Source organism: Trachymyrmex cornetzi, unplaced genomic scaffold (assembly GCF_001594075.2).
Source record: "Trachymyrmex cornetzi isolate Tcor2-1 unplaced genomic scaffold, Tcor1.1 scaffold5, whole genome shotgun sequence".
In the NCBI taxonomy this organism is placed as follows: domain Eukaryota; kingdom Metazoa; phylum Arthropoda; class Insecta; order Hymenoptera; family Formicidae; genus Trachymyrmex; species Trachymyrmex cornetzi.
In genome coordinates this window covers 146,046-161,555 of record NW_017299806.1, presented here as the reverse complement: position 1 = coordinate 161,555, position 15,510 = coordinate 146,046, and the positions used below count along the sequence as shown (strand labels likewise).

General features: G+C 29.5%; 1 protein-coding gene across 9 annotated transcripts in view; it reads right to left on the bottom strand.

The window, feature by feature from the left end:
* Nucleotides 1-15,510, bottom strand: part of LOC108765585 (NAD kinase) — a 34,515-nt gene that overhangs the window by 12,374 nt on the left and 6,631 nt on the right. For 3 of the 9 annotated variants that reach the window (XM_018514364.1, XM_018514369.1, XM_018514365.1), the window contains one exon: nt 3,429-3,512. In XM_018514364.1, the coding sequence (XP_018369866.1) occupies nt 3,429-3,512 (84 nt within the window). Of the gene's footprint in view, nt 1-3,428; nt 3,513-4,758; nt 4,883-8,545; nt 8,923-10,410; nt 10,641-12,675; nt 13,728-14,043; nt 14,070-15,510 lie in introns of those variants that run through there. The other 6 variants (XM_018514362.1, XM_018514367.1, XM_018514366.1 and 3 more) reach the window with 6 other exon arrangements.

Here is a 15,510-nt window from a genome sequence, read left to right as displayed (position 1 = left end):
CATTAAAAAAAATACGCTGGACGTGAATGACCACTGTTTACACTAAATATTACAAAAACACCGTAAAAGTTAAATTAGTAAAATTAATAGTATTAATTATAGTAAATATATGAACGTAATAAGGAAAAACCGAGTATTCCATGAATTAAAAACATTTAATTCGTGACATTTAATTTGTAACATGAAAATCGAAGTCAAATATCTGTTTAAATAATTATAAGTGACAGTGTACTTAACCATTGTCGGTAAGGAGTATTAACTTATTAGACAACAAAAGGATATTTTCGTCTCTTTTCGAAATTAATAAGACAAAAAATATTAAATAATATATAATAGATATCAAACATTTTGACAATAAATATAAAGAAAAATAAATTCTATACCTTTTTCTATACATTTAATACGACTTCCATATCATTTTGATAAAAAAAATTGATTAAATTATTTACTATCAGAAACCCGTTAATTTTTACTACATACTTTTCTCCAAAGTAAAAAACCTTTTTTCATTTCCAATCGCCACTTCTTCTATTCAATTTCTCGTTAATTTAAATTTAAAAACAACGGAGTTAAATAATCTAACTCTCACACACACACATACACACACATACACACACACACACACACACACACACACACATACAGAGGAAATGTTTTATAAAGACTCACATTTAGTTTTTATTATTTACTAAGCATATCTTACTTCTTACCTCAGAAATCTAATACTGGACAATTTATTACTCAAAATAGTAATTAATTACTGTTTTTTAGTGTTGGTTACTCAAGTTCTGTAAGGGAGATTAACGTTTTACTAAAAGTGTCTTATTCGAAAATAAACATGTTTAATTTTTGAAAATATATTATTTGGAAACGCTCAAAGATACTTAGTTTTAAAAAGTATTTTAATTGAAAATGACGCCAAAAGCTGTTTTACTTTAGATAATACTTAATACCTAAACGTTTTTTGCGTTTAGAAAACGGCAAAAGCTGTTTTATTTTTTTTTTAGATAATGTTTAATTCCTATAAAAAGCAAATAATTTTATTTCATTACATTTGCTGGTTTTGCTGGCTACAATACATACAGATGTATTTCGAATCTTTTTTTACAAGAAAATCTTTCAACTCGACGCACAGTGATTTAAATCAGTATAGCGCGAAAAAAGTCCAAAATATAAAGAATTTAATTTGAGTATTTTGAATGTTTTATATTGTTATAAACATTCCAAAATATTAGAAACTATAAATTTTCATCGATAACGTTAATACAACAAAAAGAAATTGACAATCTCCAAAGAATAAATCAAAGAATTATAATGCCTAAGAAAGCCAGACACTAGCGTTTATCATTTAACTTGGTAATTATAATGATAATACGCTTGGACATCTCACAATTTATTATGACTACAACACAAGACACGGCTACATGTCGCACAATGTTCGATTTTAAAAATTCAATTTATAATTGTATGATTTAATTTTTAATTGTATTTTTAATTTTTAATTGTATTATATTGAATATTATTGCGATATTCAAAAGGATCTGCAATAGAATCGAAATGTCTATTGCTACGTTATATACTAATTGAATAAATTCTTTCCATGCGGACACCTAGTGTTTGGCGATAACATTAATTTACAATGGAGTATATAGTAAGATAATTTTGTTTATGCTTCCGACCATTAACATTATTGTCGCGACGGCTTTGACGACGTGTTGTTAATCGTTGCTATTATATAAGATTATTGTTGTTTATGATTTTACCGGAATTCCCAATTAGGTAATTTCTTAAGAGTTTTTTATATTTAATGCTAAATTTAATATTGATTGCAATTTATAATGCAGTCATAGATTAATAATTCAATGTTTATAACATTAAACTTTTCAAAGTTCGATAAAAAATTACAGACACTTGCAAATGTTGAACTTAAGTTAAATCTCATTATTTTGGATTGAGGAAATTTTGTGCTGCAAAAATAAAATGCATACGTGTGCGACTTATAAAGTTATTATGATTTTTTAAGAGTAGAGGAGACCGAAGCTAGAGAGTTGTTACATTTACGTGTGCTGTATTATTTTATTTGTTATAACTATTACTATATTACTTTTTTATTATTTATTATATATTAATAATCGTTCTATTACAAATCATTTATATTATTGTTTAATATTGCCGTTATTGTTTATCAAATATACAGGGTATTTTCAAAGTCGCGTGGACGAAGTACAAGACGTGATACTTTATGTTAAAACAAACAACTTTTTTCTTTAACAAAATTACGTCTGATAAATAATATTTGCGCTTATTTGTTGATTTCAACCTGCTCTCCCGCAAAAATTACTTAAATGCAACTTTGCTAAAGGAAAAAGTTGTTTCTTTTAGCGTAAAGTATGACGTCTTGTACTTTGCGGGCGCGAATTTGAAAACACCCTGTATACAGTATGTCCAGTAAGTTTCGATAAAGCGCTTGTGTGTGGATAGAGCGAACTAAACTGAATCGAAAAGTCTTCTACCATTTTGCAATTTTTGCAATAGTTATAACAAAATATTAATTACTAAAAATTGCCAAATATTGGTCTTCAATATTTTTTACTCAAATATTATTCTTTATAGAAAAACAGAAAGAGATAAAAATTGCTTATTTTCTTTTCATAGAGTTTTAAGAATTTTTTCAGAATTTTTCATTAATTTTTTAGTACTGCATTTTCTTATTGACAACTATTTTTACCAACATGAAAAAATATGGTATCTATTAAAAAATTTTGAAAAAATTCTCAAAACTTTAGAAGAAAATAAACAATTTTTGTCTAAAATTATTTAAAAATTCAGCGATTTTTAATAAGTAGTATTTTGTTAACTATTACGAAAATTGCGAAATGGTAAGAGCTTTTCGACTCAGTTTAGTCCGTTCTATCTATATACACGAGCGCTTTGTTAAAACTTACCGAACACCCTGTATATATGTTATCTGATCATATGCAATAATTAATAGTTTTTGTTATGTTCTGAGAGAGATAAGATCTAAAATTAACAATAAATGATATATATTATAGTAACGTTAACATGAAATTTGTAATTTTTTCGAAATCGCTGCGAACTGCGATCAGACCACTGTGCGACTCCGTCTCTCGTATTTTTATATACTAAAACACTTTCTAACGTTTTAAGTATAATATCTTACGTTATGTTTTAAAATATTTCGCACATAGTATAGAAATTGTTTTGCGCGTGACTAAAGTACCTGTAGTAATGAAAAGGTTAATCAGTGATGCTAATATCTAATAGGAGCGCTATCGAGGACAATTTTAATGCGTTAAATTATGTGTGTGAATAATAAAATAACTACTTAAAGAGAAAGAATAGAAATATTCTATGTATTAATCAATATCTTTCAATATCTCCATCAAAATATCGTATGAGGTACTTACATAACCGTTACAGAAGTTTTCATGATACCCCCACATCGCCCGAAGTGTTGAACGGGACTGGGTGCGTTTAGACTTCTCGTTCTTCTGTAAAATAAAAAGAAAACAAGTGTTAAGCATAAAAAAAATCATCAAATATGTCGAGTGATCTTGCCAACTTCGAACAGAGATATCACAAAAAAAGTATGAGTATATTCAACTCAAGACTCTGACCTTCGAAGCAAACTTCTCCTGATCTTCTCCATTCCTTTCTCCATTAGTCATTTTCTAAAGAAAAATACGAGGCGAAAGGATCGATTTATCACGTCTTCGTGTCAAAACCTTTCTTTACTAACATATTTATTTTTAAAAATGTAAAATAAGTATTTTAATTAAGAATGAATAAGTACCAAAATCAATTTATTAAAAATTTACATTATTTAAAATTGAAATTTATTATAGCGTGTTTATGTATAACAATTAATATATAGAACCGGTTATTTTATTGTCGAATACTGGGCATGCTGTAACTATTCTAAGTCAAGACAATAACTAGTCTGACCTGGTTACTTATCGATGAAAGTTGTAATTATAATGCATTAGTGTATTAGTTTTTTAACATTAGTAGATTTGAATTTTTTGTTATAGCGGAACAATTTACGTCATATTTTTTTATGAATTAACAAGTATCACGCAACGCTCTTATTATGTAGGAAAATGCATTTCATAATAACACGCTCAAGTTCGCTAGTTTTAATTTTGTTCTACGTTTCTTCACAATGTAATCAAATATAACAGTGGAACCAATGATTTCTGGAATGATAAACATGCGTGCTTGCATACTGCTATGCTTGCTTTGATGATGCAGTCTGATGTTTGACAGATAACTACAAAATTAGTACAATTGTTAAAAAAATATTTTTGTTGGTACTATCAATCGTCTACTCGATTACGTGACTATTTTTAATCTTTTCATTGGTATATACAAGGAAATAAGCTATGAATATACAAAAATAAATACAGAAATAAAAAAAACATATATATCAGCATACTGCGCTAAATGCATGAATACAATGCATGAACATATTTTAGCATGTATGCATGCATGCTTATCATTCGGAAATTAACTATCATGATTCCAGCTTAAAATAACCCCGTCAGAATAATGGCTTCATATATACCATATATATATATGTACACACATGCAGACATTTTTTTAACTTACAATTAAATATTTTCTACAGATAACCAGTCAATGTCCAATGTCTGCTATCAGTGAGTTTTGTAAATTACTGATCGTAATATTTAGAATATACTTTTTCATGATAAGAGGAAATTATCGAGGAAGATCTACCTGAGGATGCGATTTTGTAGATTATTGTTCATCGACGGGACATTTGACTGGCCAACGACATCATAAACGAAGTCATATTGTCCATTGATTTCATCAACATTTGATAGAGACATATCGGCCAAATCTTGCAGATAAAAAAAAATTATCACAAATTAAGTTAAACTTTTTGTAGCACTGTATGCACAAAATATTTCAAGATATTTGTGATAAAATGGTAAATTAATATTAAAAAAACAAAAAGAGAAAGGGCTACGAGCCTAAGAATAATCGTGAAAAATTAAAAATTTAAAACGTTAATAAATAAACATGTCATTTAAATATTTAAATTTAGTTAAAATATATAAAACTTTAATTTGCCGGCATTAAACAACAAAACAAAAACAAACGTTTCGATTCCTATTGGATCATTATCAATGTTAAAATAACAGTGAAATTATTACAAATAGAACATATATAAAAATTAAAATTCGCTCTCAATCGCAGTATTAAAATTATCAATAATCTCGCTCAGCACATGTAGTAATTGTAATAAGAATGATGTTATCGGAAACAATGTATTCCTTCGGTTATGTATATAGAGTATAGACAACGTAATTGTTTCTGTTAAAAAGTGCAAATATAATGCAAAATTGTAATATAAATCAGCAATCAGTAATAGAAATGAGAATACAAACTAAGAAACAAAGAATAGAAATAAAAAAGTAATATATAATAAAAAATGTACAATAAAAACCATTAATAAGAATTGAAATTGTGCGATGTACAAACATAAAATATATATATATTAATTTAGTAGCAGCTAAATTAAAAGAGAATAAATACCTTATGGATGTGTGTGAATATAAAATATAAAATTCGTATATTTTGAGACAATGCTATGAGAGTGAAAATAGACTCATATCTCTCACATGTTCAGAGACAATATAAATTCGACATAAGCAAGAAGGTTGATGTGGTAAACCAGAAAGGAAGGGGAACATAAGAGACGGAAAAAATGAAGTAGAGGGAAGAGAAAAAGGGAGAGGGGAAGTAAAAAGAGAAAGAATGTAAGTTAAAAGGGAGAGAAAGATTGTATAGCCTGTAAATAAGATTCAGGTAACGATTCAGTATCATTTTGTTTATTAAGACCTTGTTTCTGTTTTTTGATATGGATCATTTCAGACACTAATCTGTTATTGTACGAAGATTCGCAATCTAAGATTTTCATTTTATTTCATCTAAAATTGTAGTAAAAATTGATACGATGATTGATTATGACAGTAGGAGAACCCATATTTTTTCTAATATCAAAGATATGTTCGTGTAATCTCGTACTTAATTTTCTTTTTGTCTGATCAACATAGCTCGCCTTGCAATCGTCACAAGAAATCTTATATACTACGTTTTGATTAGTTAAGAAATCTAACTTGTCTTTTCCTCTCTTAATAAGACCTTTTAGTGTGTTAGGGATAGAAAAGGCTAGTTTACAATGAAACATACTGGAAATAGGAAGGAAATTTTCAGAAATTGATTTGACGTAAGAAATCGTAAAATATTTATCTTTAACTTAAACATTACATGTAATATTTTTATTATGTTATATGAAATTTTAATCTCTGTTCAATTATAGAGAAGATAAATGAAAGAGGATAACAATTATTTAAGAAAATATGAATAGCATCTATCAAATTATTTTGTTGGAAACGTGGATGTGATAAGAGAATAATTTTGTCAATACAGCTAATAATTGTGCCTTTTTTTATGGCAGAGAGGATGATTTGAATGGAAATTAAGGAACCTTCCTGAAAACATCTTTTTACGATAAGTGTCAAATATAATTCTATGATCATCTATAATAAGCATTGTGTCAAGAAAACTCAATCTGCCATTTGTACCAACCTCTACAGTAAATTTTAATCTCAAATGTAAATAATTAAAAATATTCGAAGCATTATTGATAGTATCAGATAGGAGCGCAAGAATGACATCATCAACATATCTAAAATACTACAAAGATTGTATTGGTAATTTATTAATTGCTATTTCCTCCAGATCTTGCATTACAATGTCGGCGATTATCGGTGATAACGATGAACCAATTGGAGTACCAAATACTTGTTTATAAGTTTTATTATTAAAAGCAAGAAAGGTTGAATCCAAAGTAAATCTAACTGCAATAATAAATTTGTTTTTTGAAATGTTAGTCTTCGTTGAAATGTAAACCCATCTCCTATTGATACTATTTAATGCTAGATCAACAGGAATATAAATTAATATTAATTTAACTAATAGTTATCGCGATAGGAACATATAAAATAAATAAATATATAAAAAAATAAAATTTAACGTTAAAAATTCGAATAATGTTGATAATATATTAAGAATTATCATGACCAAGCGAATTATGATGAACGCTTTCTTTATGAATCACAACAGTATCATATGTAGATGTGCGATACGCGTAATAAAGTAGTCAAGATCTCGTAGCAAAGTTGTGCCAAAACAATTTATATTTAGATTTGCGTACGATTAGCAGGAAGAAATCACGGTTACTAAAAATAACATCATCCAACTCCATACATTTTAAATCGGAATTGCTCTATCGCTAACTAAAATTCGTATGTATACTTATAAAACATCTATAAAAATAAATCATCATATTTCTAATTATTTATTTTGTTATTTTAGTCCTTCGGAGTGCTATTCTATCGTTTTGTCGTGTATCCACATAATATGTTTGTGAAAAATATCACATAAAAATAAATATATAAATTTTTTTAATCAAAATACCAAACATTAAAAAATATAACGGAATGCAAAAAATGTACGTATCTACATTAATAAAAACTTATAATAATGTAAAAGAAATCTTGAATGATACACTACATTGTTATAAGATGTTAAAAAAGCAATATCGAATTCCTTGAATTAAAAAAAAAACCGTTTTATTATTTTTAATTTCCATTTCTATCAAAACGTAAATCAATGTATTACTGTGATTGAATTGTTTAGTTTTAAAATAAATAACATTATTAACATATAAATTTAGTGTAAATAATAAACTAATTTGAATCCAATTTAATTTCTTGAATTAAATTACTTTAATCAAATTAACGGCTTATTGAGTAGGAATAGTGGCAATCTATAGAAATGATTAAAAATAACTCAAATTGAGTATAACCTGATATTATGAATTTTTATTTCGGTGATATCGAAGTGTTAAGATATTTGTTTAATTTTTGTCTCTCATTCTATTAAAAAAAGTTGATCTGTATTAAATTTTATTAGAACATTATATAATTTCTGATTATATATACGACTTTCACGAACGTAATCGCACTATTAGATTTATAACTTTCCCGATCAAATCAACATTTTATTTGCTTCTTATCGAATTCTTAAATCCTAGGACTCGGTCTCGTTTTGAGATGACGGCATTATGACGTCCTTCGTTCGTTGAAAGGCCTTCGAAATCATTCTCAATAACAAGTCTTTATTTTTTCGAAGATATTATTTAAGATAAGATTGCAATAAGAAATTCTAGTTTTGATATTGCTGTTTTATCACGTGTTAAGTAAAAATTTACATGACATATATTAATTAAAATATTAGTGTTTTTAAAAAAAAAACTTCAAATTCAGGCTGTAATGATTAAATTAAAGAAAGTAAATAAACTTATTTGAGCCAAGCACAGGATGTATAGATGCAAATTTTAAAATATTAGTATCATTAAAAACATTGCGGTTAAAAACATTGCGGTATCATTAAAAAAATAGCAGACTTTTATTAATTAGCGCGTCGGGCTCACCTCAAAGGAAAAAATTTACAGCATGAAATGTCTCTCGAATAAATCGCGCGAGCCTTGAACTTCGTTCGAAACTTTGCGTTGAAACTACCACAATTTATGCTGGACTATGATCTGTTTCTTTGATTCAATCTCTCGATATAGACATTGCGATTGCGCACAAAATAAATTGCTTTCGCTTCCAGTATTGCTATTTTAACGTTTCTAATTCCACTGCACCATTAAAACTAATAAGAGCGCCAATCTTGCGTACGCGTACCTATCAAAATGTTACACAACTATAAAATGTTAAATATGAATTTTTAAGTGTTTATCTTCGCGTACGTGTTTTTCGTAACAACTTTAATCACGATAATTCAGACACATAACAGCGACTGAGTTGCGAGATGGCTGCGCGCGGAATGACGCGTCTGGATAGAAAAGTGGCTCGCAATTACTATCCTATCGCTGACGGTCGGTAATGACTCGTTCCACAATTCGCGTCGATGCTGCAGATAGTAATTGCTAACGCATGTTAACGAATGTCGCAAACAACGTTGTGATAATTCTGACTGAATCTATTAGACGAAATATATTGCGCCGACGTCTGTAATCGAGGATATTTTCGTCGCTTACAGATTGCTTTACTTTCTCGATTGTATATTTATTTTCTAAATTAAGACACACTTGCTGATGTAACAGCGCTTTCTTCGAGATTTTGCACAATTACAGCGAATGTTATTTATTTAAACGTTACTTCTGCATGAAATAGTCTTTTTCTTTTATAGAAAAATAAAGAATAATTTGTACTTATATATATTTATAAATATCTATGTATGTTCTTATAAAAAACTCTTTTTATCTTGATATTCCTTACAATATTCGAAGAGCATAAAAATTTATACAATATTTTACAGAGTATTGTACAAAATATTCCACGTATGTTCATAGAATATTTATAATTTTGCTATTCGAATATTGATATGAACATGAATATTTAACAACGTTTTTAATAATTCCTAGAATAACAAATATTTTTAATAAATATTTATAGAACATTCATCGAATGTTCGTGTACTATCAAGGTATATTAAGTTTTAAAATAATTGAGACTAGTCTGGTTCAAGGAAATGTTAGTTTCTTTCACTTTTTGATTTTACTTGGCAAATCGAAAGTGAAAAAACTCTTGAGGAAATTTGTACGCTCTCTTTCTAAACGATAAGATTTCTTGTGTAAAAACCGGTTGTATTGCGATGAACACATCGAAGTGCTAAATATCATCATGTTTATTAAATTCGAGTAATATTGTTGCAGCACAGCTGTGATCGATCACAACATTTGGATTAAGAACGTAACATCTGTAATGATGAGATTTGCCACCGATTCGCCACCGAGTCAAGATATATCTTCGTAAGAAGTGATCCGTTCCAGATGACACGTGGGCTGTTTGGACCCAATCAACGAAGAGAAAACGGTGAGAACAGTTTTGTAATCGATTACATCGTACGCGAATTCCTGAAATTCCGACTGACGGCGCAACGGAGGCGCCATGGGTGCGAGCCATACAGGAGCTCATCGAGCAAAAGCCGGATCGGATGGAATGTGCGGTGAAAGGTGAACGCGTTCTCGCTCTCGAAGAAAGGAACAACAAGAAGTGCTCCCGCAGCATTCGTGATTCAAGCGGACGGCTGATGCTAAAAGATACACGTGCACACTCGTAGAGATTTCCCAGACTTCCAAAAATCTAGGAGGTTACCCTTCATGTTTGACACGTCGAGAAATAATCGCGTTTTATATTCGAAGTGGATGAAGACAAATCTTCGTATGACTTTGATAAAATATGAGTTACGTTAATGATGGAAATCATTATTTTTTATTTATGGCAATACCTCAACTCGGCTTCATCCATGTGCGCTGCTTTTACAATCGGTCCACGTTATATTTCTTGACAGACAGGTGGGAGAGAAATGACGTTTCTAACAATTAGAGTAACGCGAATCAGCTGTGATTAAACAGTTCGGCAATGGCACACCACGAGGAACTAGTCTCCAGTAATGTCTCTTAGGTCGTGAACACGCCGACGTCGAGACGCCCAGCGAATAGTACGACATACGCAAGCGCGAGAACGCCAATCAATTCTAAACACGCAACCTTGTTTGTTTCAGTTCTAATCTCTCAATCGTATTTTTTTCCTTTGAAACTCTACCGGCTTTCCGATTGATCGAGCTGGACAAATTCGATCGAGGAACTCGATTAGATAAATTTCATTTGTGAAAAATGTCAAAGAATTTTGAAAAGAATCTTAAATGTTTACAATAATTAAATAATTTTTGCACCAATAAGATTTTAAATATTAAAAAATTGTATTATTAGCTTCTCTCTCTCTCTCTCTCTCTCTCTCTTCTTATCTTATTTAATAGATATTTAATGTATATAAATATTTAATATTAATATCTTCATCGATTTAATTTTTATCTAAAAATTCAACTAAAATTTCCGATTAAATTAAATGAATTAAATTAAATTATTTACTTATAATGTTTTAATATCTGAGAACTTTGTGTTCAACGAAAACAATGTTGTCATAATACAGCGAAAACGTTGAGCAAGCTATTACATACTGAGTCTTATGTTACATGCGAGATAGAGTCAAATTACGTGATCTCACTTTTACAAAGTGAAACAATATGGTTTTGTATTAGTAAAATTGTTTGCTCGTATTTGGCGCGATTTTCATATAAAATAATATCGAATTAACGATAATATATTTAGAAATCAATCTATTATCTGTGCACATTTTTCGATATATTGGTTGAGTATCACACAATGAAATAAAAAATTCATTTTTTTATTAATGATAAAAGAACAATAAAAATTTCTTGGTATTGCAAATTGAGAAGTGTCCTGAAAGCCAGGTATCCTAGAGTCATTAGATTGCAATTGAATTATACATTTATAACTTCGTTTAATTAGCTCTAAACAATATTAAAGTCCGGATTAAAATTATTTAATTAATTAAAAGAATTAGTCGTTATTTCTAAGTAGAACGAAGAACGATAAAAAAAGTTACTTCTGTAATTTAAAATGTTAAAAATCTATACATCACATCTCAAAGTAGAATTACCAAAAATATGAGAATTTATTTCATAGATTATTCATAAATTCTATTATTAAATCTGAATATTTATATAAAATTTTTTGTATAGAGAGAGAGAGAGAGAGAGAGAGAGAGAGAGAGATTTAAAAGTTATTTAATTTTTCTATTTGTCTTGATTCTTATTCTAAAAACTCTTGTATTTGTATAATACTTATTTTCAAATTTAAAGCCGTCGTATTATGAATTAAATCATATTTTTTATATATACTTATTAATAAAAGTGTAATACATATTGGTACAATAATTTATTTAGATCCACTTTATTCATTTATAAATATTATTTACCTAAAACTGCTATAAAACGTGGCCATTGTGCTACATGCTATTATAAGCTGAATTATTTATTGTTTTGTTTGTTGCAGTTGATTTCAAATATTTATGACAATAATTTTTTGCTTGATATCGTCAAAATATCCAACGATGCCAACCTATTTTGTAACCGAAGTTGCTGACGTGTTAATATCATCGTTCGTATTTCGCTTGCGGTTAGATGCTGAAATGCAACTCGATGTTATTTTTGAAACAAGAAATAATGCACTTTCGGATACAGCGGTCAGTTACGTTTAAAGATTTTGTTTCCTGCTGGAAATCGCTAGTTGATAAAGCTTCATCGTCTTGTCTGTTTGTCGTCGAAAGTACACACAGAACGATTTTGCTAAAATATCAAAAAAATTTTTGGCCAGAAACAATTCTGAAAATAATCTTGTTAGACCAACAACATAATTATGTAGAAAATTAAAACATGAAAAACAATGCAAAATATTTTTATATTCTAGTCAACAGTTCAAGCGTCTTACATAATTATTTTGATAGTCTAACAAAATTATTTTCAGATCTGTATTCAGTTAAATTTTTAGATACTCCGGCAAAATCTCTTCTTTCCGTGCAGGATTGATAGGAAATCATTAGGCTGGGTTTTATGATTTATTCAAAAGCTCATCACCGTTTCCTTTCTATAATTTCTTGGAAGATTCAAGTAACGTCTTTTTTTACTCACGGCCAAGTACCGGATCGTCTCCGCCTGCGTGTCTCCGGTTCTCCGTTACGATCCTCTAGCAAAAGTCTTCCTGCGCTATCATTTTCATTTCCAGCAATGGCGCCTTTACATTCAGCTAGGCATCTCCAATTGAGCAGTTCGCTCACACTTCGTCTGCGCGGTTTTTCCTTCACCATTTCCATCATCCGAAAAACACTCCTTTAGTTTTGCTACGCGCGTTCTACTTCTTGCGCTTCTTGTCGATTAAGATTGTTCGATTTTACTTCCGCACGACCGCATGCTCCAAGTTGTAGCCAAATGCTTTTGCATTATTTCCTTTGTCTAATAAATATTCATAAACCAGCATTGGCAACTCCCTTCCAACAGTGTCGCTGCATGAACGTTGCGATTAGTATTGATTCTAAATAACGATCTCACGTCCTCTCATCGCGTGTCACTTTCGAATGCACGGCAAATTATGCGCTTTCCTTTTTTCGCAATAATAATCGCTCTTGGCATTTCAGGAACATCTTTCAGAATGGATGGACTTGTGGTTTGCGCATACGGCGAGAAAACCAGCGTGTCTGATCAATCAACCGTAGTATAATTCTTGGTAACATACGCAGTGGTATCGTCTTTACTTCACTTATTGTATAACACATGCAAATATAGTGTATTCAAGGACATAACTACTTGTGATTCTGGTCGTACTTCATGTACATTGTATATACATGGACTTTAGTAATGATTGCTTTAAGTTTATATTAGAATTAATAATAGTTGCCTTGAACTTTGGTCTCATCGAATCTTTGGTCTCACCGAAAGACTTTCGAAATAATGTCTCACAGGCTTCGTTCTTGTTTCGTATTAACGTGTATTTGCGACCTACTTCTTTGCACAACCACGGGGAATTTCACTTGCCGATGGACGAGGCAGCCGATAATAAGTCCCTGCTCGCAAACGTCACGTTCAACTTTTTATCTTATCTGGTTAGTATCAGGCGCACTGGTTAAACTTTCAGTTTATAAAATTTATTTGCGATTATTCTGCAAAACTTAATGTAGCTAATGTAATGTTTGTAGATATACATTTATAAACGTAATAATCTTCGTAGATGTTTAGATATTTTTTTAATAATACTATTTACAAAAATATTTTATATATATATATTTTTAAAACGATATATATTGACGGCACTACATTGTCAAAATCTTGTTTCATGAAGATTGCTGACTTCGATTATGATTACGTTTCAACACTAATATATCGTAGCTTTATTTAAGCTACAAAATATACGAATACACATTTATACTAATTTTGAGATTAATTTCTCTTTGATAATTCATAAAAGAACATATCATATCGAAGAGAAAACAAGTCTAATATTACTCGTTAATGGGAACGATGAAACGAGGTCTCGAAGTTGGCACACACAACGCGCAACAACTACGATCGACGACCGCTGAAGGTTTACTGAGAAGCGATTTTACCGGCTGTAGCCGGCCGAGAGACAGTTAAGGCTTTCTAACTCGCGTTTCTTTCCCCACCATCATGTGTCCTCGTTATCGTCATGCTCGTGATATTGAAAAATTTACGAAAGGGTCGGGAGTTCGAACGATTTGTGATAATTTAGCGTTCCATATGAAATTGATCGAAGGTCAGAACGTATATCTTTGTGAGTATATTAATACATTTTGTTATTTTTATTACCTTTTATTAATCTTCATTATTTAAAAAATTAAAATTGTTAGATTATAGTTTCTTATAATTAGTCGTTTTGTAAGAGAAAAATGCACTCAGAGAAAAATATGTAGTGATGGTAACTATAAAGGTGACAATTTTACAAATTTTAAATGTAGAGTTTATACATATATATATTATTATATATATACATAATAAACTATTTTATAGTTATATATATATTGCAAATAAACTATGCTATAGTTATTACAACTATACAATAGTTGTGCCATTTAGTTGTGCATTAATTCTATCCATAAAACTTATACAGTTGTCAGCTGTATAATTTTTAACACGATATTTTTCTCTCTCTGAGTGTAGCCTTTTATTTTTTAAATAATTATATTTAATTATAGAGGAAGGTCACCGATACCGACATACCACTTTGTTTTTAGACAATATTTCTTAAACAAAAGGTAAAAATACAACTTCAAAAACATAAATACAAAGTAAAAAGTGTCTTCTATCAGATAGTATAAGCAATTTTTATAATACTGTTAGCAATTTTGCAATAATTAAGTTTTTCGTAAGTTATTCAAAAATGAGCGTCTGAAACAAAATGGGCTCCAAAACTGACACAGTAGGCAGTAATGTTACGTATTCCTATTCTTTTTCTTTTACAGGAATTATCTGTATAAAGTATACCTATAAGTGAATGCATTTAAGATTTTTCAGAATCATTTTACTTCGTTATAAAACATTTTTATTGAATTATATGCATATTTACTTTATGCTGTTCTGCAAGATGTAAATATGTAACGCGATAGTTTTTCTAGAGTTGTTCCATATATGCACGATCGCTTTCAGCTCCAATAGATTTATTTGACACTATAAAGCAACATTATAAAAATTAAGTTAGCTCATGGTCTGTTTTACGGACAGGTGTGTTCGGTTTACGCTACACCCCAATTTTACATTAAAAATCGTATTATGAAAAGACTAAGAGTAAAAATAATATAAATACAACTTATTTCAGAAACTACAAGTATTTAAAATGACGTAATATTATTAATAATATAGTCACTATTATTTAAACCTCACAATTTGCAAAAGAAAATCGTAAGAATTTTTTTTTCGCATTTGTAGAATTCGTTTTTAGCTGATTTGATATAGAAA